This window comes from Lissotriton helveticus, chromosome 7, assembly GCF_964261635.1.
Source record: "Lissotriton helveticus chromosome 7, aLisHel1.1, whole genome shotgun sequence".
Classification (NCBI taxonomy): domain Eukaryota; kingdom Metazoa; phylum Chordata; class Amphibia; order Caudata; family Salamandridae; genus Lissotriton; species Lissotriton helveticus.
The window spans coordinates 1,816,947,093-1,816,970,645 of NC_136068.1; the positions used below are offsets into that span (position 1 = coordinate 1,816,947,093).

At 47.2% G+C, this 23,553-nt stretch overlaps 1 protein-coding gene across 1 annotated transcript in view; it reads right to left on the bottom strand.

The window, feature by feature from the left end:
- Positions 1-23,553, bottom strand: part of LOC144767732 (phospholipase A2 inhibitor and Ly6/PLAUR domain-containing protein-like) — a 126,995-nt gene that overhangs the window by 57,765 nt on the left and 45,677 nt on the right. Inside the window, exons 2-3 of the mRNA XM_078651118.1 lie at positions 18,914-19,033; positions 11,280-11,441 (exon numbers count right to left, since the gene is read on the bottom strand). Coding sequence (XP_078507244.1) covers positions 11,280-11,441; positions 18,914-19,033 — 282 coding nt within the window. The remainder of the gene's footprint in view (positions 1-11,279; positions 11,442-18,913; positions 19,034-23,553) is intronic.

Consider the following 23,553-nt stretch of genomic DNA (forward strand, 5'->3'; position numbering starts at 1 on the left):
TAATTGTCCTGCTTTACTTTAATTTACATAAAGCTTTGCGTTTCTGATTGTCATCCCGCATGCTTACTAATGGAAATAGTTGTATTTTTTTCAGTTTTAACAGAGGGTAAATACAGGAGGGAAATAAAAAAAAAGAAAGAAAAATAAAGAAGGAACAAAAAGCTTTAACCATATTCATAACCACAAAACGTCCAGTATATAAGCGAGAAGAAAAGCAAAGCATTAGTGTAGTAAAATTAAGTCAAAATCAGCATTTAGAGCAACAATATCAACGTTATACATATGAATACAGCAGTCGCATTAAGACACCCAGCATCCTTCTCATGGAGTTCTGTACTAATGCTCAAAATATTTCCAAATACGTGCAAATCTTAGCATTGAGTGTGTAGATCGAGATTTAGCGAGTGCACATTCTTTTTCATGAATATCCTTCATGAGGCCCAGCCAATCAAATAATGAGGGATAATTAGGAGAAATACACTCTCTCACAATACAGAGATGGGCTGTTACTGACAGAATAGACAAAAAGCATCCCATAGAAGAGTCATCACACTGTTTAAACCCCAGCATAACCTCTTTTACAGAAAATGTTGCATCAAGACCCACACGTTGTCCTACATACTGTATAACAATCCTCCAAAAATCCAAAAGCAGAGGACATAAACAAAACATATGAAGAATATCAGCAGATCTTAAACCGCACTTAGGACAACATGTTCTATCCATACCCCCATTAGCAGATACCTGTGGTGCCTGCTTCCACTTGGTTATTTTATCTGGAGTATGATATAACATAAACACCATGGGGTGCTGTTGCAGCTTTAAATTGCTTTACATTGGTAGATTGTACAGAGTTATTTAGTTTATCTAAGGCCAGTGTAATTTCCGATGTATCCATTTCCGTGTTAAGTATCCGACTCTACTTACTGGCTAGGTGGCTATGATCAGCACTACTGAAGCAGCTTAAGTGTGTATACATTAAGCTGGTCCAACCTTCAATGCTAACATTTATTGAATCCCAGTATACATGACGAGTTCACCTTGTCATTAGCACTGAACAGGTTAATAGCAGGGTTTAGATAACTTGTAAGAGCTACATGCGAGTGTAAAGGTTGCATTAGTTGCCGTTTAAAAAAATAATTCGAAATAATTTAAAAAATGACAAGAATTTCATTCCAAATGCGGACAATATCTCTAATAGTTTGGAACCTGACTTTTTTATAGTAGTGGGAATCATTAACCCTGTACAAGAACATGCAACTATCTATCCCCAAATGCTAAGATAAGCCCATAGTATGGCTGCTTTTCAAATAATAAACTTTGTATACGCCTTGTAAAGGCCGCAAGGTAATACAATTTAAAATCAGGCAAATGCAGACCACCAAACTTATAGGGAAACTTAAGACGTTTTATCGAACATCGTGCCTTCTTAGATTCCCAAAATATACCCTCTAGTTTGTCAAAATAATAATTAGGGACCCGTATAGGAATGGCACAAAATAAATATAAAAATGTAGGTAAGATTATCATTTTGATTGTATTAATCCGGCTGATAATAGTTATTGGGAGGTTATTCCAATTTTTGAACTTCTTAATTACTGTATGATGTATTATTTTATAATTGAGTGTCCATATTTGATCCACTTTTGAAGTGATTCTGAGACCCAAATAGGTTGCGACAGTACAGGTGCCCTCAATGGATCCCGTAGATTCTAGATTATGTAGTACTTGAGTTTTATGTATATTAAGTTTATAACCTGAAAATCGACCAAACACTTTAGCTTCCTCCTGAATAATACTAACTGCAGTTGCTGCTGCGTCTGAGGTGAAAAACGCGATATCATCCGGAGAAGCTATAGGCTTGAGTTGGTATCTGCCATTCAATCAATCAATCAATCAAGGCATTTGTATAGCGCGCTACTCACCCGGAGGGTCTCAAGGTGCTTGAGGGGGGGGGGGGGGGGTCCGCTACTGCTCGAACAGCCAGGTCTTGAGTTGCTTCCTGAAGAAGAGGTGGTCTTGGGTCAGGCGGAGGTGGATGGGGAGGGAGTTCCACGTCTTGGCCGCCAGGTAGGAGAAGGATCTTCCTCCCGTTGTGGCTCTACGGATGCGGGGAACGGCGGCGAGGGCGTGGCTGGTTGATCGTAGCTAGCGGGTTGGAGTGTAGAAGGTCAGGCGGTCGTTGAGGTATTTGGGGCCTTGGTTGTGGAGAGACGGTGAGCCAGTGCACGTCTCTCAGGTGTCCAGAGATGTGGCTGTGTCGGGGGATGTCCAGGATGAGTCGTGCTGAGGCGTTCTGAATGCGCGGGAGTCTTTTCTGAAGTTTGGCTGTGGTTCCGGCGTAGAGGGAGTTCCCGTAGTCCAGTCGGCTGGTGACGAGCGCCTGGGTGACCGTCTTCCTGGTTTTGGTGGGGATTCACCGGAAGATCTTCCGTAGCATGTGTAGGATGTTGAAGCATGACAAGGAGACGGCGTTGACTTGTCTGGTCATCGAGAGGGAGGAGTCCAGGATGAAGACCAGGTTGCGTGCGTGCGTGGTCTGTTGGTTTGGGTGCGCTGCCCAGGGCAGGGGGCCACCAGGAGTCATCCCAGGCGGAGGGTGATGATCCCAGGATGAGGACTTCCGTCTTATCTGAGTTCAGTTTCAGGCGGCTGTTCATCATCCACTCGGCTACGTCTTTCATCCCTTCGTGTAGGTTGTTTCTGGCGGTTGCTGGGTCGTTGGTGAGGGAGAGGATCAGCTGGGTGTCGTTGGCGTAGGAGATGATGTTGAGGTTGTGTTGGCGTGCGATGGCCGTGAGGGGGCTCATGTAGATGTTGAACAGCGTGGGGCTGAACGATGATCCTTGTGGTACGCCGCAGATGACTTTGGTGGCTTCTGATCTGAACGGGGGGAGGCGGACTCTCTGGGTTCTTCCGGCGAGGAAGGAGATGATCCACTCCAGTGCCTTCTCCTGGATTCAGATGTTGCTGAGGCGCTGCACTAGGTTGCGGTGGCAGACCGTGTCGAACGCTGCGGAGATGTCCAGGAGGATGAGTGCCGCTGTTTCCCCGTTGTCGAGCAGGGCTCGGATGTCGTCTGTGGCTGCGATGAGGGCGGTCTCGGTGCTGTGGTTGGCTCTGAAACCGGACTGCGAGTGGTGGAGGGATCCATTTGTCTCGAGGAAGGCGGCCAGCTGTCTGTTGATGGTCTTCTCGATGACTTTGGCAGGAAAAGGAAGGAGCGAGATGGGGCGGTAGTTTTTGAGGTCGGTGGGGTCCGCTGATCAGGCCCGGACTGGCCGTTGCAGGCACCGGGCAATCCCCCGGTCGGCCGCATGGGTGGGGGCCGGTTTTGGGCCCCAGGGGGCCGTTTTTGTTACAGGGCCGTTTTTGCAGCATATCAGCAAAAACGGCCCTGTAACAAAATCGGCCGAAAACCGGCCCTGGCAAAGAGTGCGGTCGCACCCCCAGGGTAGAGGGGGGGCCGGCTGAGCACTTTGCCAGGGCCGATTTCGGGTCCCAGTCCGGCCCTGCCGCTGATGGTTTCTTCAGTAGGGCACTGAGTTCGGTGTGCTTCCAGCTCTCTGGGAAGGCGGCGGTGTCGAAGGAGGTGTTGATGATGTCCCGGAGATGGGGTGCGATGATGGAGTCGGCCTTGTTGAAGACGTGGTGAGGGCAGGGGTCGGTTGGTGATCCGGAGTGGATGGAGTTCATCATGCGGATGGTGTCTTCGGTGTTGATCGGGGTCCAGGCGCGGAGGGTGGTGGTGGGGGGCGTTGGTGTGGTCGTAGGGTGCGTCAGTTGTGTACTGAAACTGTTGTGTATATCTGCGATCTTGCAGTGGAAGAACGAGGCAAATGAGTTGCAGAGGTCTTGCGATGGGGTGATGTTGTTGTTTCCGGCGCTAGGGTTCGAGAGCTCTTTGACGATGTTGAAGAGTTCCTTGCTGTTGTGGGCGTTGTTGTCTAGTCGTTTCTTGAATGTGGTTTTCTTGGTGGTGTGGATCAGCCGGTGGTATTTTCGAGTGGTGAGCTTGAGGGTGGTCATGTTGTCTGGTGTCGGGTCTCTGCGCCAGGCTTTCTCGAGGGCTCGGCAGTTCTTCTTAGAGCTCTTGAGTTCATTGGTGAACCAGGATGCTTTCTTGTTGCCGGGTCTGACGGGGGGGGGTCTTCAGTGGAGCGAGGTCGTCTGCGCAGTTGCTGATCCACCTTGTGAGGTTGTTGGCGGCTTGGTTGGGGTTCGCTGAGCTGGCAGGAGGGTTCTGGCTCAGGGATGTGTCGAGCTGGTCGGCTGTGATCTTGTTCCAGCTTCTGCGGGGAACCTGTTGCGGGTGGTGATGGAGCGTGGTCCTTCTGAAGCTGAAGTGGACGCAGCTGTGGTCTGTCCAGTGGAGTCCGGTGGCGTGGCTGAAGGAGATGTCCTTGCTGGAGGAGAAGACGGGGTCAAGCATGTGGCCAGCATAGTGGGTGGGGGTGGTCACCAGTTGCTTGAGTCCGAGGTTGGCGAGGTTGTCCAGCAGGGTGGTGGTGTTGCAGTCGCTGTGGTTCTCCAGGTGGAAGTTGAGGTCCCCTAGGAGGATGTAGTCAGCGGAGGGGAGGGCGTGCGGGCTGATGAAGTCGGCGTTGTCTTCGCTGAATTGTGTGCGTGGTCCCGGGGGTCTGTAGATGAGGGTGCCTCTGAGGGTGGTCTTGGGGTGGGTGTGTATCTGGAAGTGCAGGTGTTTGGCGGCTGTGAGGGTGTCCTCAGAGTTGGTTGTGATGCGGATGGTGTTCTTGTGGACGATGGCCATGCCTCCTCCTGTCTGGTTGACACGGTCCCTCCGGGTGATCTTGTAGCCGTCCGGGATGGAGATCGCGATGTCGGGCGCTGAGGAGGCGTTCATCCAGGTTTCCGTGAGGAAGGCGACGTCTGGGATGTGGAGTCGAGGAGGTTCCAGAGTTCGACGGCGTGTCTGTGGACGGAGCGGGTGTTGAGCAGGATGCATTTCAGGTGGTTGCTGCTGGTGCTCGGCTTGGCGGATGCGGTGCAGGTCCGGATGCAGGGGAACTTGCAGGATTGGCAGGTGAAGGGTCCGTGGGTGCGTCCTGGGGTGGCTCGGTGGCAGCCGGGGGTCCGGCCGGTGTTGAGTGCGTTGAGGGTGGCTGCGTCGTAGGTCTGGCGGGTGGGCTGGCATCTGCGGGAGCCAGGGGTTCTGGCACTGGGCGCGGTCCAGGTGCAGACGGGCGCAGACGGGCTTGCCTTTGGCGTGCCTTTGGCGCACAATCGGCGCACCTGCTGCGCGTGCACGCTGCGCGTACGTGCGGACTCTGCCATAAATGGAGAGTGGGGGGTCGGAGCAAGGGAGGAGCAGCTGGGAGGCGGGAGTGGGGTGGCGAGTGGGGAGGGGAGCGGTGATGCTGGAGGGGACGGGGGTGGGGCCACGGGGGTGCAGCGGCAGGGAGCGGGGTGGTGCAGCGGGAGAGAAAACGGCGGTGGGGTCACACAAAAGCAATCAGGGGCACAACAGAGGACGAGAGAAGGACAAATACTGGCACAATACAGTTACTGGCAATCCTACAATTACTGGCACAACGAGACAGAGGGTGAGAGAAATACAAGAGCTGGCACAATACAGAGGGCGAGACAGAGGGCGAGAGAAATACAAGAGCTGGCACAATACAGTTACTGGCAAACTACTACTATTACGGGCACAACGAGAACAGGGGCAACAGTGAGGCAGATACTTAACGGGCAGCGGCGGCAGCAAACGGAGACCGGGCACACTGAAGGTGGACCACGCGGCGGGTGGAGCGACCGGCACGGACCAGGTCAGGTCATTGCTGAATGGAATAATATTCATATTCTGATTTAAAGTTTGAATAAACAGCTCTAAATAAAAGGCAAAAGCAATGGGGAAAGTGGGCATCCCTGTCTAGTGCCACCTTGTATTGCAAATGTAGTTGAATATGAGTTGGCATATATTAGTTCAGCCTATGGATTGATATATAGAGCATGAATCCAATTCATAAATCAGTCTGGTAAACCATTGTTACTTAATATTCGCCATAGTGTGTCCCATACCACCCGGTCAAATGCTTTTTCAGCATCTAAAAAAATCATTTCTAGCTGTATTGATATGTGCGGGGGTACTCCTACCAATAATGAATCCATGCTGGTGTTCAGACACTAAGCCAGGCATTTAAGATGACAGGCGTTTGGAGAGTACTTTGGCAAATGTTTTAGCGTCTGAAAAGATGAGCGATATTGGATAATAAGATCCACATTCGTCAGCGCTCTTTACTTTCTTAAGAAAAAAAACAATATTAGTAATGTCCCAGGATTTAGGAGCTCGCTTGCACTCTCTGATTTGATGAATGACCAACCGAATATTACGTTTTTGAAAGTCTTTTAGAATTCTATAGTCAGCGTATCATCCCCAGCAGCCTTACCTAATGGTAGTGCTGCTATAGCGATTCAAATTTCCTCTTCTTTTATATCTAACTGGAGATAATCCGCAGCCTCTGAGTTAAGAACTTGTGAGGTCTATAATTGTAGATATTCCACAGCCAGCTTTGCATCTACATTATCAGACAAAGGATACAGCTCTGAATAGAAGTAATACAATCGATTTAAGATCAAATTAGTCGATTTATATAACCTCTCATCTCTACCCTTGATTGTATCAATCCTAGTTCTAGCTTTCTTGTCTGCAACCTGATAAGCCAATAGCCGCCCAAGCTGATCGCCATATTCATATTGATTCATTTGGTGTTTATGGAAAGCGGCTGCTGCCTTCTCCTTAAACTACTGAGTCATAAGGGCCCTTGTACTTATTAATGAAGAGCAGATAGCTCCAATGTTTGGCCCCTTAGACATAATTTCCTCTGAATGTGCTATTTCTAATTTCGTTAAATTATCACAAAGCTCATCCTGTTTTCTTTGATTATTCTTATTTAAGTAGTAAGTGTATTGCCGAGTAGAGCCACGTATAACAGCTTTCACCATATTCCATATAGTGAAAAGAGGGGCAGTACCCATATTATGTAGTGAAAATTCATTAAGAGCCCCTTGGATATGTGTAATAAAGTGTGTGTCGGACAACAAATGCCTTGGAAATGAAAAAGGACGTTTAATCTTCTCCACATTTACGAGTTGAAAACAAAATAGAGGGTTATGGTCAGATGTTATCCGAGGACATACCTCCATATGTGACTTTTCTAGTAGACAGCTACTTACTAATATTAAATCAATACTGGAATAATGTCGATGTGGCCCAGAATAGTATGTATAACCTGGTAGGGTGGGTTATAACGTGCATCATAAGTAAACCAGCCCATACAGACGGATCATTTCCGAAATCGCTTTTCGGACGCTATTGATTCTTGGAAGAGCATGTCGGTTTGTTGTGTCAACAGTATCATTTAAAGTACAATTAAAATCACCTAGTATAATAATTTCTCCCTACCAATTGAGAAGCTCCAAAAATAATTTATCAAAAAGAATAGGATCGTCTTGATTTAGTCCATTCAATGCGCACAAAACTAGTTTTCTTTTGTTAACTTCAAGCTGTATAATGACCCATCTGCCACCTAGGTCAGAAGCTGTTTTTATTTTCTTACAACCAAAAAGCTTGTCCCTAAGAACTGCCACCCCTCTAATTGCTGCCTCCTGTGAAGAGCATTCTAGCACCTCTAAACCAAACTGTTTGAGCAGACCCAAACTTTATAGATCAGATGTGTCTCTACTAAAACTACCAAGTGCTGTTTGTATATATTAAGCTCTTCTTTGACCAACCGCTGTTTGATAAATGAGTTTAACCCAGCCACATTCCAGCTTATACATCTAATAGTACCCATTTTGTAACCTTTGATTATTTGGATTTATTCTAAGTCTGTCTTTAAGAATATTCAATTGTAATGTAAACAAAAAACTTTTAAGTATCAGCAAGCAAATCATAAATAACTTTTCCTTGCTTATATATGTTTTGTAGCTTGTTTCACTATTAAACAGTAAAATAATCTATGCCCACTGTGTTTTACACCCCCATATCCAGTGCTCATCAGTACACAACCCTTCAATCAGCAGACCCCTTCCTCTACCACCCCCACCCCCATCGCCCCGAACCTTGGCGGGTTCCCCCCACACGTATCTAGGAAAGGAATCCACCCAGAAACCTGCTGGCCATCGATGACGATTATGAATCCGAAACCGGTCCCAGGATGCTTATTTCCGGTCCAGGGAAGACATGGCTTGGCAGTTCGGGCTGGACTGTTCCCATGAGGCACAGGGTCAGACTGATTTGCATATAGCCATGTCTGAACTGGGGTGGCTGAGTGAACTAAAGAATGGTGATGGATTAAACCCAGATCAGTTGACTGGGGGTGAGTGTTTGATTTGTTCAAACGCTCCGTCCATCATCCCCTTTTGTATCGCTTTGTTCGGCCATCGATGACAGCATTGAGAAGCAGGACCCTGCGAGATGCTCCTGGCATCGGCTAGTGAATACAACACTTGCAAACATATGTTGCAAAAGTATTAATAAATAAAAATAAAAAAATAGGCGAGAACCCTGGCCCAATAATCGCAGAATAAGAAAGAATGAAACCACCCTATCATCTAAGCAGTGCAGGACATACTTCTTCAATTATCCCAAAACCGCAAATATTTTTTCTAAATGTGTGCTTATTTTGGACTCTGTTGTAGTTTAGTGAGAGCCAGTTTTGCCTCTTGGTCATTATAATAGGTCTCCGTTTTGCCATCCCTAATAACCTTCAATCGAGCAGGTTCTTGAAGATACACCAATACTCCAAGAGCCTTCTAAGAATCAATCATTAGACTCATCCTCTACCGCTTATCCATTGTAATTTTACCTATATCAGATCTTGCAATGATCGAGAATGAATCAACTAAAACCGTTGTAGTAGGACGGGCTTTAATAGCAATGGCGCCTGCCATTGCAAAAAATTACCAACATAGATATGTATAGGCCGTGGCTGATGCGAGCTGCTCTGATCTGCTCGATACAGGCCACAAACTCAATACCGCGTTTTAGTACTTGATTATTTAAGCAATGAGAAGTAGGAACATTCTGAGCATTCTGAGCACTGTTCATAGACAGATTTTGCATTGATCCAGATAACCTTGAGACAATTACCTTTACCTCCCTTATAGAGGTAACCCACTTGTGCAGAGGGCTATCGTGAGTGTTTGATTTTTATTGTAAGTAGTCAGGGTTTTGCCTTGTTGTTGATGACTTAGAGCATCCTTCTTTTCTGTATGAACACTCCTTGTTAATTTAGTAAACTTCAGATTGTGTTTTTTTCTTTTTAGCAGAATGAGACTGAGAAGTTGTAGTCTCTATCATTGAATGACCAGACGAATCATCAATATTCCTTGGTGATATAAAAATCAATGATGCATTCAATGTATCTATGGATGAATCCCCCAACTTACTGCCTTTCAAATTCGGTAATTCAACTTCATCCATCTCTGCTTGCCCATGTGGTTGTGAGGATACAAGCCGGTCTATGTAATCCGCTGAAGAAAAGACAGTTTGTGAGGTATTTGGTAAGGCACTAGGAGTTGCCTATGAAGAATGCGGGCTATCTTTGCCAGTTTCCATTGTTTGACTAGAATAGCATGCAGCCAGTAATATATTTGGCACATACAGCGTAAAGTTAGACTTAAGTCTGGATTGCTCGATGTCAGTGTCAGTGTGTAGCTGATCCGAGAAGCCACTCATCTCAACGGGTGCATTACTAACATTGCCCCCATTTCTACCCGAGCAGCAGGAATACCAGCACAAACTGCAATTCGCACTGCACTCTGCCTTTCGCGGAACTTCGCTAAGTTTTTTTGTAACTTCGCGGAGATCCATGTAGCAAAACTCTGTGAACTTCACCCAGGCCTTATGTTGTCACACTTGATGATTTTATACTAACACTGTAATGGTTTTAGCTAACTACACAATACATTCTTATTACCAATTACCTAGCAGTGTAGTATTGTAAAGGTTGTGTACTTAAAGGTATGTGCAGAGACTTGCAGGTGCTGTATTCATGTAGGGAAGTCTAGAGGTGTGCAGGGGTGGATTCATGTAGGAATGAGTAGAGGCGTGTAAGTGGTGTATTCATGTAGGGATGTGTAAAGGCATGCAGGTGGTGTACTCATGTAGGGATGTGTAGAGGTGTGCAGGGGGTATATTTATGTAGGGATGCGTAAAGGCATGCAGGTGATGTATTCATGTTGAAATATGTAGAGGCGTGTACGTGGTGTATTCATGAAAGGATGTGTAGAGTTGTGCATGTTGTGTACTCAAAGGGATGTGCAGAGACTTGCAGTTGGTGTATTCATGTAACGATGTGGAGGGATTTTCTGATAATGTTCATGTAGGTATATGTAGAGGGATGCAGGTAGCTTACTCATGTCGGGATGTGTAAAGACCTGCAGGTACTTTTTTTTACCTAGTGCTGCGTAGAGGCGTGCAGATTGTGTATTCATGTTGTGATATGTAGAGGCTTGCAGGTGGTGTATTGATGTAGGGTTGTGTAGAGATTTGCAGAGGGTGTACTCATATAGTGATTTCTAGAGGCTTGCAGGCGGTGTGCTCATGTAGGGATGTGTAAAGGTGTGAAGGTGGTGTAATCCATGTAGTGGTGTGGAGAGGCTTGCAGCTGGTGTATTTATGTAGTGTTGAGAAGAGGTTTACAGGTGGTGTATTTATCTAGTGTGTGGAGAAGTGTGCAGGTGCTGTATTCATGTAGGAATGTGAAGAGGTGTGTGGGTAGTGTGTTCATGTAGGGATGTGTAGAGGCATGTAGGTGGTGTACTCATGTAGTAAAGTATATAGTCTGTTCTTGGGGTATTCATGTAGGGATGTGTAAAGGTGTGCAGGTTTATTCTTGCAGGGATGTGTAAAGACTTGCAGGCGTATTCATGTGGGGATGTGTAGAGGCATGCTCATGGTGTACTCATGTAGGGGCATGTAGAGACTTGCAGGCTGCTGTGAGCATGCCTACAGATACCCTCAGACTTCATAAAACAGGGTTAGGAGTAGAACCAGAGAGAGGGAGAGCGGTGACTGCAGAGAGACAAACAAGAATCAGTGATCAATGGTAAGGAGAGAAACTGCTGTAGAGAGGGTATCCTGGACCATAAGGCTATGGAAAATGGCACCCTACCTGCGTTGGTAAGAGAAGAAACCCTTAAGTGAGGGTACTGCGCCCCTCAGCCCCTGGGCCCATCCCAGCTGCTGTACTAATACTGGCTGTGCCCATGATGGCGGCTTGGTGAGTAGTCAGCACAAAGCTCACACTTACTCTCTATGTCTGAGTCATTCTTGTTGCACGCATCGGAGGAGCAGAAAGTCTGAACCAACTGGTAGGTGAAATTCTGGGTCCTCCACTGGTAGGCAGCGCTCTTGTGTTCCCCATCTGTAGTTGAACAGTTCTTGAAGATGTTATAAATTGGTTCCATGCCAACTTCAAGAAAACACAAAAAAGGGAATAATAAGAATTGGAGGCGGACAACACACACCATTAGCAAACCATTACCCATCACTACGTCATCGCAGCAGATTGCACATTACATGAAGTTTGGCCCTTGTGGGGCCTGTGCTGAAAAGGAGCCCATGAGGACAATATGTTGTCTCGCATAGTGACCTATGTGTGTGCAGAGAATGTGTCTGGCTTCCTGCTATGGCGCTTCCTTGGTGCCAGATTGTACCAGCTCGCGCCCACTGTTGTCATTAAAGAACTGGACCAATCATTGTCTCTGTTTTCCTCCTTCGTCCCTCCTTTTCTTCTGCACCCAATCCCTTTCTACTTCTCTCTCCCTCCTCACAGCCCTCGTCTCTTGCCTTCCCTTCTCTATCGCACTCTCACTCCTGGAGAGGTACCAATGCCTCCATCTCACTGTACAGGCCCGGGCTGGCCGTTGCGGGCACCGGCAATCCCCCGGTGCGCCGCAAGGGTGGGGGCCGGTTTTGGGTCCCTGGGGGCCGTTTTTGTTACAGGGCCGTTGCTGCAAAAACGGCCCTGTAACAAAATCGGCCAAAAACCGGCCCTGCCAACGAGCTCGGTCGCACCCCCAACCTCCCTGGGGGGGGGCGGCCGAGAACTCTGCCAGGGCCGGTTTTGTTTCTCAGTTCGGACCGGTCACTGTACCTCATGTCTTACTACGCTCTCTTCCTCCGATTCTCCCCTCTTCTGTCTCTCTCTCTCTCTCTCTCTCTCATCAGTTGCTGTCCCTCTCATTCTCTCTCCCCCTCTCTCTCTGCTCCATCTTTTGTCCTGCTCTTCCTGTCTCTTTATCTCAGCCTCTTCTCATCTCTCTCACTCCTTCTCTCTCTCTTTGTCTCCATCCTCCACTCTGTTTCGGTGCCTCTCTCTCTCATTCTGTTACTCTCCCTCCCTCCCTTTGTCCTCAGTATTTTTATATTTGTATTCTGGATGGCAGCAGGACTCCATGTGAGTCTCACTGCAGTTAATAGCTTGGATTGCAATGTTTTTGCATCCTCTGGAAGTATCTCTGTTTCTGGGGTCTGCATTAGGCTGGCCAGTGGCGGCTCGCATATGGCATGCTTGGGGGATGGTGAGGCGGGGTGGGGAGCGGTAGGGTGTGGGGTAGTAAACTCAGACATACAACAGAACAGAGGTAATAATTATTATCCTCCTTTCCGTCCGAGTTTACTACCCGCCACTCTGCCCCTCATCCGCCCCGCTGCCCCACAGCATGCCCTATGCGAGCCACCACTGAGGCTGGCTATGGATGTACGAGCGAAGGAGCATGTGTGCAGGGGCTCGTGTTATATTTAGTTATAGGGAGAGACACTCCAATCAATTGATGGAGAAAAATTTGAATTCATTGCAAAACTATGTATGCGTCAAGGAGCAATTAATGGTGCAAAGTTAAAATGCTGGTACTGTAAGAAAGTGCATGTTGCAATATACACCAGCGCTTGGAAATATAGAAGCAATTATTGGTGCAATATTATTCTTTTCAAGACATATTATATCTTAAGAATGTTTGATTAAATATATAATTAAATGTCATTAAGTACATTTAAATATGTCTATGTATGTAGATTTAAAGATTTATAGTTCAGTCACACTTTCCATTTCCATTCAGCATTCGAGACCTCTTGTATGTACATTAGTATACACTTATTATATACTTGTATGTGTAAGTACTGTTTGAAATATGCATGTCTTTTGAGCTGGTTGTCCTGTGACGGCCAGCCTCATTTGAGCACTTTAAACCTCTCACCCCAGGGTAGAAAGACAGTGCAGGCCTCCAGGGTGCTGTGGAGAGGCGAGTGAGGGAGCTCCTATCAATCCTGGAACTGCTGACATGCTGCATGTGAGCAGCTCCAGGATTGTGCAAGAGAGTTCCAGGATCCAGTTTCAGTATAAAAGAGGTCCAGAGTGAGGACGTCATGTCAGTTAAGTTTTATATAAATTTTTTATAATATTTTTGCCACGTGCGCCCCTGCTCCCCCCCCCGGTAGATGCCAGCCACCACTGAACATGACTGTAGTGTCCTCTGGCTGGGTAGCGGTGCAGTCTACCCGCACTCAGAGGACGCTGCCTAGCGCCCGCGTGTGTCACCACACGCCGGCTATAAAATAAAGGGCCGTGGCCCGGCTCCGGAGTCGGGACCAGGCGAGCAAAACGGAAAGCTGTGTCCCTTGCCTGATTGCGGCTGCGGCGCAAATCCTAACCACGTGCTAGCAGCCCATTACACTGGTGACAAGGCAGTAAAGAGCCCACGTGCACTGCTGAATGCACTCGGTCCCCAGCAGTGGTTTAGAGCCCTTGATGTGGGCCATATAACCACAGGGGTACTGTTTGATCAGTGGAGGCCTGCGGTGGTGCTCCTGTGAGACCTGCCCCGGGCTGTTGATGACCCCCCAGCTCCGAGGGGTGCCTGGAGAAGAGTGGAAGTGTCGCTGATTGCCCTGCCTGAGCGCTACCTCGAGAATTCCACACTCCTCTGGTGAAAGGAGGTCACGGTAAAGACTGCTACCCGGAGTGCAGAGGGAGGTTCTGGCTGCGTGTTTCGTCACCCTCGGCGAGGCAACGGCTACTGAGTCCAGGAGGTAGACCGAGCACGTGCTGCGGAGAGTGTCTGCGACTGCACGAAAATGGCATTGATCCTGGCCATTGAGCCGTTCACAGTTGATGGCGCCCATCTTTCCTCACCCCGCGATGGAGAGACTGGACTGACCGGCTCCAGATATACTTCGAAGGGGCATGCATAGCCAGAGACAGGCGCATGGCCCTGCTGCTCCATTTGGGAGGCAAAGACATCCACCGCATATACAAAACTTTAGTGGAGGCCACACCCAAAACCTACATGATGCTGCTGAACGCCCTAAATGCACATTTTGAACCGATGGCGAACAGAGACCACGAGAGATTGATTTTTCGCCAGGCCAAACAGGAAGCGGAGGAGTCGCTAGACGCATTCCACGGGCGGTTTAAGGAACTGGCAAGTACGTGTGGATTTAGAGATGAGCAGGAAGAAATCCGGGGGCAGATAATCTTAGGATGCTACTTGTCCAAACACAGTTTGAACATCCTTCAGGAAGATGGGCAACCACTGGTTGATATCCTCACCCTGGGCAGATCAAAGGAGCTATCACAAGCCAGAGCGTCCACATGGAGGCAGCCCTCCACTGACCCATCAAGACGGAGCAGGCAAATGCATTGGAAGCGGTAAATGTAGTGAAGCCCAAGGCGCGCCACGCCTCATGGAAGAGACCGCAAGAGAAAAAAAAGGAGTGCGGTTACTGTGGAGGCACGCCCCCACCGCATGCAAGATTGCCCAGCGAGAGGGAAGAGGTGCAGTTCCTGCGGATGTATGAACCACTTCGGGGCAGTATGTTGGTCCACGAAACCGCGGAAGGAAGCAGCACAGGCGGTAGCGGAAGAACACGACAGTGAGGACATGAATGACGACGCAGGAGACTACCCAGTCCACTACGTATTTGCAATAGACCAGCCACGACGGAAGAGACGATGACTTCCAAAGTGCAGGATCAAGATTCACCAGCAGGATGTGAGAGCCATCATAGACACTGGGGCCTCGATTGAACTAATGGCTGCGAATGTATACAATCAGTTAAGCCCACGCCCACCATTGCAGGAAGCCAGAATCAGGGTGTTCGCGTACGGACAAAAGAGCCCATCCCGCTCCGGGGATGTTTCAAGATTGAGCGAAAGCACCAGGACCTCAAGATCCTCACCACGGTGTATGTGACCCAGGAAGGAAGCGGAATGCTGCTGAGCTTGGCAGTTCGGGCTGGACTGTTCCCATGTGGCACAGGGTCAGACTGATTTGCATATAGCCATGTCTGAACTGGGTTGACAGAGTGGGCTAAAGAACGGTGATGGATCAAACCCAGATCTTTTGACTGGGTGTGAGAGTTTGATTGGTTCAGATGCTCCGTCCATCACCACCCCCTTTTTTACCACCCCCTTTTGTACCGCTCTGAGCGGGCAGTCAGCAGAGGAGCTGAAGCTAATTTTGTTCGCCATGGCAGTACAGGAAGAACTTGAGGTCATTATGGAGGAATTCGAAGACGTCTTCAAAGACATTGGATGCCTAAAAGGGAAGGAAGTCTCTCTCCACATTGACCCGTCAGTTCAACCAGTGGCGCTGAGACACCGGCGGATTGCGTTCCATGTGCGGAAGAAGGTCGAAGAAGAACTGGAGGTTCAACAAGGGATTATCGAAAAGGTCAGTGGGCACACCCCCTGGGTGTCCCCGATCCTAGTAGCACGGAAGCCGAAACAACCAGGACAGGTCCACATCTGCATCGATATGCGCCTTCCGAACGCCGCAGTGAAGAGAGAACGTCAATTAACCCCCACCATCGATCACATCTTGGGGGAGCTGAACGGAGCAAAATGGTTTTCGAAGATGGACCTACGGTCTGGTTACCACCAACTGCCAACAGACTCTCGATACATCACTACTTTCTTGATGCACGTCAATCTCGGAAGATACCGACCTTTGAACTTTGGAATCTTGAGTGCAGCGGAGGTGTTCCAAAACAAAGTTCTCAGTGGAATCACGGGAGTCCTGAACATGAGTGACGACCTGCTAATATATGCTTTGTTGATGGAAGAACACCACCACCGACTTCGCAAGATCCTACACAGGATCAGCATCAAGGAATCCGGGCTGACCCTGCACCGAGGAAAATGTCAGTTCTTGAGGAACAAGATCAGCTTCTTTGGCTACACCTTTTCCGATAAAGGACTGGCCCAGGACCCCGAGAAGGTGAAGGATGTCCAAGAAGCCCCAGCACCGTCTAACATCTCGGAAATCAGAAGCTTCCTATGAATGGTGAACTTCTGCGGGCGTTTCGTCCCAGACTTGTCCAACCTCACGAAGCCCCTCAGGGAACTGACAAAATCTACCACCACGTGGCAATGGGGCCCAGAACAGGAGGAAGCCTTTAAAGACACCAAAGCAGCCCTGTCGGCAGACACTACACTATCATACTTTGACCCAGCCCGACCCACAAATGTTGCTGTGGACGCCAGCCCCTACGGGCTAGGAGCAGTGCTCACTCAACTACAGAGCAACGGAGAATGGGCCCCGCTCGCCTACGCGAGTCGCTCACTGACGGACACGGAAAAGAGATACTCGCAGATCGAGCAAGAGGCGATTGTCATCCATTGGGCCTGCCGGCACTTTCACGTATACGTGTATGGCCATCCATTCACCGTATCCACAGACCACAAACCACTCATTCCCCTGTTCCAGGGGTCAATATCCAAGCCTCCCCTGAGGATTGAAAAATGGATCCTCCAGCTGCAAGGGTATGACTACCAAGTGGAATACAAGCCAGGGTCCTCCAATACAGCGGACTACTTGTCGCAACATCCCAGGGCAGAAGAGGAAGATGCCGAGGACACGGAAAAGTATGTCCTGCTTGTGTCCAAAAGGTTGCGGTCGCTCCCTATGAGCCTGGAAACCATTGTAGAAGCCACCCGGATAGACGAATGTCTGCAACTCGCTATCGGAGCAGTCCAATCGAACAACTGGCACCACATCCAATCCAGCATGACCAGGCGGACACCGCAAGCAAAAACTGTCCTGGAGGCCATCATGAAAGTGAGAGACGAACTGTCGGTGGACAGCGGTGGTTGTCTACTCACAGGCCCTCGACTGGTGATCCCCTCAAGTCTTGCTCAACAAGTGGTGGATCTCGCGCACCGAGGACACCAAGGCATGGTGAAGACTAATGGCAAAAGTGTGGTTCCCAGGAATGGACCCCCTGGTGGAACTCACGGTCAGGACGTGATCATGGTGCCAAGCTTCGGACCAGCCGGATCGGCCCCACCCCGTCATCAAGGAAGACAACCCGCAGCGGCCATGGGAATGTGTCAGCTTAGACTTCGGACACCTCCCAGATGGATGCTATGCCCTGGTGATCATTGATGACTACACAAAATATCCAGAGGTCGAGATCGTGGGGAACCAGACAGCCACGGAGGTGATCACCAAGCTGGAGAAAACCATTGCGACCCATGGCATCTTCGAAGTGGTGAAAACGGACAACGGCTCACCTTTCCACGGACAAGACTTTGCAGATTACCTCAAGGCATGGGGCATACAACACCGAAAAGTGACCCCTCGCTGGCCCCAAGCGAATGGGGAAGTAGAAAGGTTCATGCACACCCTCAACAAGGTAATACGCATTGCACATGCAGACGAAGCACCCCTTGAAAGAGCCATATACAGTTTCCTGCTAGAGTATTCGCTGACACCCCATGTCACGACTGAAGCAGCTCCGGGGCCGGCAAGCATGGGCCGAGTAGTACGAGACACCATCCCACATCACCCGAGCTGGACCCCGTCTCGGATTGACGCCGGCAAAGCATTAGCCAAAAGGACCAATTCCAATGACCATGCCAGCGCCAGCCGATGAGCCAGAGTGTCGGACAGTCAAAGGAGGGACAGAGTCTATGTCAAGGACCGGTACCCTGGGAGCAAGTTCCGGCTTCAATTCGAACACCAACCTTGGACAGTCACCCGCCGCACTGGCACCTTAATAACGGCCCGAATAGGAGCTGAAGAAATCACCCACAATATCTCCTTCTTCAAAAGGGTACATGCTGGAACTCGGGAGCCACCATCAGCGGACAACCTGGACGCCAGACCTAATCATCGACCGGAAGAAGCAGAACCGGATGGTGACCAGGGGATAACCCTCGAAGGGACTCCAGATGTGTCCGGCCAGAGTTCCTCTGAGCTGTTGGGGACACCAGACAGAACTCAGCCAAGACCTCCGGAGGGGGAAGACTCACAAGAAATGACTCCATCATTGCCCTCCTCCGGGGGAGAACACTCTGAGTATGACCTAAGACGCAACCCGGTCCCGTCCTCCCGCCTGGCAGGGTTCTTGGTGTGATGAACCAAGGTCTGGAATCTTCTAAGAACTGGTAACAGATATACTCTGTCATTCTATTGTTAATTGTTTATTGTTTGATAAAGGTTGGAAGGAATGTAGTGACCTCCAGCAGGGTAACGGTGCAGTCTACCCACGTTCGGAGGATGCTGCTAGCGCAGGCGTGTGTCATCACACGCCGGCTATAAAATAAAGGGGCGTGGCCCGGCTCCGGCAGTCGGGACCACACGAGTAAAACGGAAAGCTCGGTCCCTTGCCTGATTTCGGCTGCGGCGCAAATTGTAACCATGTGCTCGCAGCCCATTCAATGAGTAGGTGTGACTTACTCTAACAAAGTAGTTTTCTTGGTCAGTTCCTCCACCCCAGAGGTTAAGTTATGTTGATTTGTATAGTGTACTAATCACCCAAGAGGATATCTTGGCAGAGTTAGGTTTATCATGATTTAACATTGAAGGCTGTGTTTCCAGCATCTTTTGAGTCCTGTTTCCCACAGGTAAGCACACACAAGGCTATCACCTGACTACATACAGAATATCATCTGGGTGATGTCCGTCTGGCAATGCGTGGTCCCCTCATCGCAGGTTTTCATGACTCCCGAACAGGACTTGCTAGTCCTGTCGTAGCACACGACACACTCAATGGCGCATCCTGAAAAAAGCAAACTTTATTTATTTATCATGTATAATAGAAGGACGCAAAATACCATAGGTAACTGTTTATAACATCAGCAGCAGTCTGTAGTGATTTTCAAACATGGTACATTATCTAAAGCTTGCTGACAGCTATAATTGTCTGATACTTAAGTTTACTATTGATCCATTGTTATTAGCAGTACATTTTAATATCAGTAGCCATGTAGGTAATCAACAGTGATTCGCGGTGATGTACACAATCGATTGCAACTTGACCTCAGCAATGACACACATCTATCTATCTATCTATCTATCTGTCCATCTTAACGGTTCATCCACACTTTCCACTGAAAAGTCATTTTTTGATTTAGACATAACTTTTGACTCAGTAGACAGATTAGCATCAAACCTTGTAACACCATGTAATTCCCAAATGCATTCTCTTAGGAGCAGGCATGTCAATGTTGGTGCATTTGCATGAAGGGCAAAAAAAGTAAGATAATGTGGGGGAAAAAAAGATGTGCTTTCGCACTTTTGCGTGCATAGGAAATTTTGCTTGTACCTACAGCCCACCCGCTCATCGCACCTACACCTAACTTGGCCATGATAGTACAATTTCAGAAGGCATGCGTTTGTTGGTTTGGTGTAAAACTCTTGAGTAGTGTTTGTGATACAAGCAATTTACAAGTTGTTGAGTGGGCTTTAAAGTGTTACCACATGCAAGACCTCAGTTTAAGTGCTGGATCCAAAGACCATTTTGGGAATAATTGGTGAATCTGTTATCATTCAGAACTTCCATACAGTGAAAAGAAATACTGCAGACAAGGGAAGACATCACAAGTGTCTGACACCTAGGGATGTAGATCGATAATAATAATTAGGTAACCCAGTCACGTGCAGAACCTGGGGATAGATACGGTATACAAGCAGTGGTTCTGCCATGAAAGAAACTGTTAGGTACAGTACCATGTCCTTACAGGAGTAGGACCATCAATTAATGATTCAGCAAAACACACCACTGAGTATACAGACAATACTCAACTATTCAAAAGTGTTAAATCGATATATTAAAGAAAATCATATATGTTAGGAAATTGGTGATTAACGACAGGACTGATACACAATGTACATAACTACAATAAACAGATTCTACTATAATGGTGACAAAAAAAGGAAGTGACTGAGGTGGTATTTTACATGTATCAACTATACAAAATGAACATCTTCTTTAATGCATCGATTAACACTTTTCAATATAGTTGAGTTTTTTGTCTGTGTAATCAGTAGTGTGTTTTGTTGAATCATTAATTGATGGTCATACTCCTGTGAGGGTGTAGGGATGTGGAGCATGGAAGGCACAGGGCTGAAGTAACAGGTTGGGTAAAGGCCCTACACCCAACCACCCGCCACACAGTGGTTTGAATTTAAGTACATCATTAAAAAGCATTGAATTACACACAAAAAAGAATCTTAGTTAAATTCTGACTTATGGTTCCTACTTGAACAAGCAAAACTATTCAAATTAACTGTTATGGTTAATCATTCGCTCTAGGGCTATGCGACCGCTGTGACTGCACCGGGCGCAGACTTCCTTTGGGGGAGTCATGTTTGCAAGTATATTATGGTTTTAGAAGCACCCGCTGCCACACTCCTGGCCTCCAGCAATTTTCAGGCAACAATAAAAATGTCATAATAACTCCAGCGATTAATGTTTTTCCTAGAAAGAGATTAGAGGTTTGTCTAGTGGACATTTGACTCATAGTAAGGTAGTGCAGAGCATTAATATGCCTGCTGCAAAGAACTTCTACTATACAGATCACAAGTGCATGTAATGTAAAAGGTCACAGGGTCACTGCTTTTGTCTGAGAGATCCTTTTGTTACTTGCAGTTTATAAGTTAAATCCTGATATTGAAAAGTGAGCTATTAAACTATACTGTCAAATCATTATGGATGACACGTGTCTCCTAGACCATGTAGTCCTCTGTCTTATGTAACATTCCCTTACACACTGATGATTGATTGTCATTGTGTACTGTGTGTTATGTACAGTGCTCTGACACCCTACACTGGTATGAACATCGCTATAAAACGAATTAAATGCATTTGAGAGAGAGTGGTTATGGAGACTTCAAGGGTGGTAGTGAGGGATTCCATGGCAGAGGTGGTCGTTGGGGGGAACCATCAAACATTGTAGTACTGTGTACCACCAGCGCTAAAGCCAGCAATGCAATGCACACTAAACAGACCATAACTTGCACTGCCCGCCAGGATCAAAACACCAATTTGCAAACAGTACAGAATGAAAGAAAAGAGCTATCAAGGCGAAAACATGGTGAGTGGTAGGAATAATGGTGAGTGTTGTGTGCTCTAGCCATATTATACAGTTGCCCGTTCTAATGAATTGTCAATCGATAATTTTGCAATAGTGTTTTAAAGTATGTGCCATGCTGTGTCATGAAATTGAATTCAGTCCATTTATGAATTAAAAATCTTTACTGAATTATTTTAAAACCTTCATCATAATATTAGGCATTTACAACTGTAACATGTATAAACATATTTTGCAAAGACAGACTCAAAACACAGGTTACCACATTCTCAACACACTTACGGCCAGATGTATCAACATGAGGAATTGCGATTTCCAAATTGCAATTAGTACTGAATCGCAACTTAAAAATCGCAATTACTAATGAATGACAGTTTTATTTTTAAAATAGCGATTCCTAGTGGGCCTCACATCAACCTACCTCATGAATATTAATGAGGTAGGTCACAATTTGTGACCCAGTAGGAATCGCAGCCATCACAGGGTTAGTAGCCTGCAGAAGTCAGCAGATCACTATGTTCGTGATTGCTTTTTAATAATTCAAACTTTTCTTTTAAATGCAACTTTGTTTCTGCAAAGGAAAACCGAATGTTTTTAGGTTTCATTTTTTAAGAGTAGGGAGTGGTCCATTGGACCACTTCATACTCTAAAAGTATCTTGTTTAACATTTTCAATGGGGAACTGGTCCCATGGGAACCACTCCATATTTAATTTTGATTTAGTGGTAAAGTATTAATGTTTTGCAACTAAAATTCAGTGACAAAACACCAATGCATTCCATTACAATTCAGTATTTGGAAGAGAGAGTCTTTCAAACAACGTATCAGTATGTGGTACCCAACACAAATAAGTATTGAGTTACCGAATTGCAATTATATATATATATCTGCACACCAAGGAGCTTTTATGCAGTTGCAAACAACCCGATTCTGCAAATTGGAGAATTTGTGACCTTAAAAAAGATTTGTACATCTGGCCCATAGTTAAGTATTAATATATCGACCTGTATCTAATTCATTGATCCATAAAGAAAGCCTAACTAACGTTGCATATAGTTCAGGACTAGTTAGTTTATCTTTATGCCTCCAGACCTAGCATATTTCTGCGGCGTGACTTGGTAGTGGGTTTAGGTGAATGTTCACATTTCTTTTGCCAAATATTCTGTTTTCAGCTCTATGTTTTCATTAAAAAATGTTTTCACAGTGTACAATTTACATCCTACCCATTTCACAATAAACATTAGGCACAAATAACATCTATAGGCAACATATGCCTTGTAAGCAACAATCCTTATATTTTGAGATTTACACTGAAATGCATTTTCACTAGTTGTGATATTTTGGACCACCACTAGACAATCGTAGATGGCAAACAGTTAATGAATGTTTGGATAAATGTCAGTGCTCCACATAAAGTGTGACTCCTTTAAGTCATTATGGGCCTCATTACAATGGCGGTCAAACATGTATCGGGCAGGTGTCTTGCCGGCTACATGTCGGTGGTTACACCTGCTCAATTACTATGCGACTGCCATGCGGGCAGCCAAAAAACTGCTTTTTTGCATTGAGGGCTGTGCTGCGCCCTAGGAAAGGGCCTCAGCACGAGCCACAATGAAAAAAGAGCAGTTTTCAACATTCATGCACTGTGTGCCAGGTACCCTGTGGTGTCTTGCACACGGTGCGTGGATATTTCGGGGGGTATCACATGTGCTTCTTGGGCCCATAGCAAAGGCCCACAGGGGATGGGGTCCTGCGAGGGGCCAACCAAACACCAATTCCATCTGCCTTTACCTGGCGGTCGGACCACTATGTAAAGGCAGAGGAAAGAGAGCCATCGTAATCTCTATGGCGGTGCCTCTGCAGGACCGCCCCCGTTGTAGGAATTCCGGTTGGACCGATGCTCCGACGGGTTCATTGAGCGTTTTGGAGGCATAGGTTGGTCCCTCCGTCCGCTACGGTCTGACCGACTGCATCGCTATGTGGCGGTCCGACCACTATGGATGTCGGTAGGCCTGTCACCAATGGCATGGCCGTGGTAGATCGGCCAACCTGGTAATAAGGCCCTATGTGTGTGAGTAGAAGCCCCACACTAATGACAGGCAATTTCTCCAGCTCATTTAAAACATGTAAATGTCTTCCTTAAATTTACATTTATTTCATTTCAGAGTTGCATCCTTCTATCTTGTTTAAGATATTAAAGAGTAATA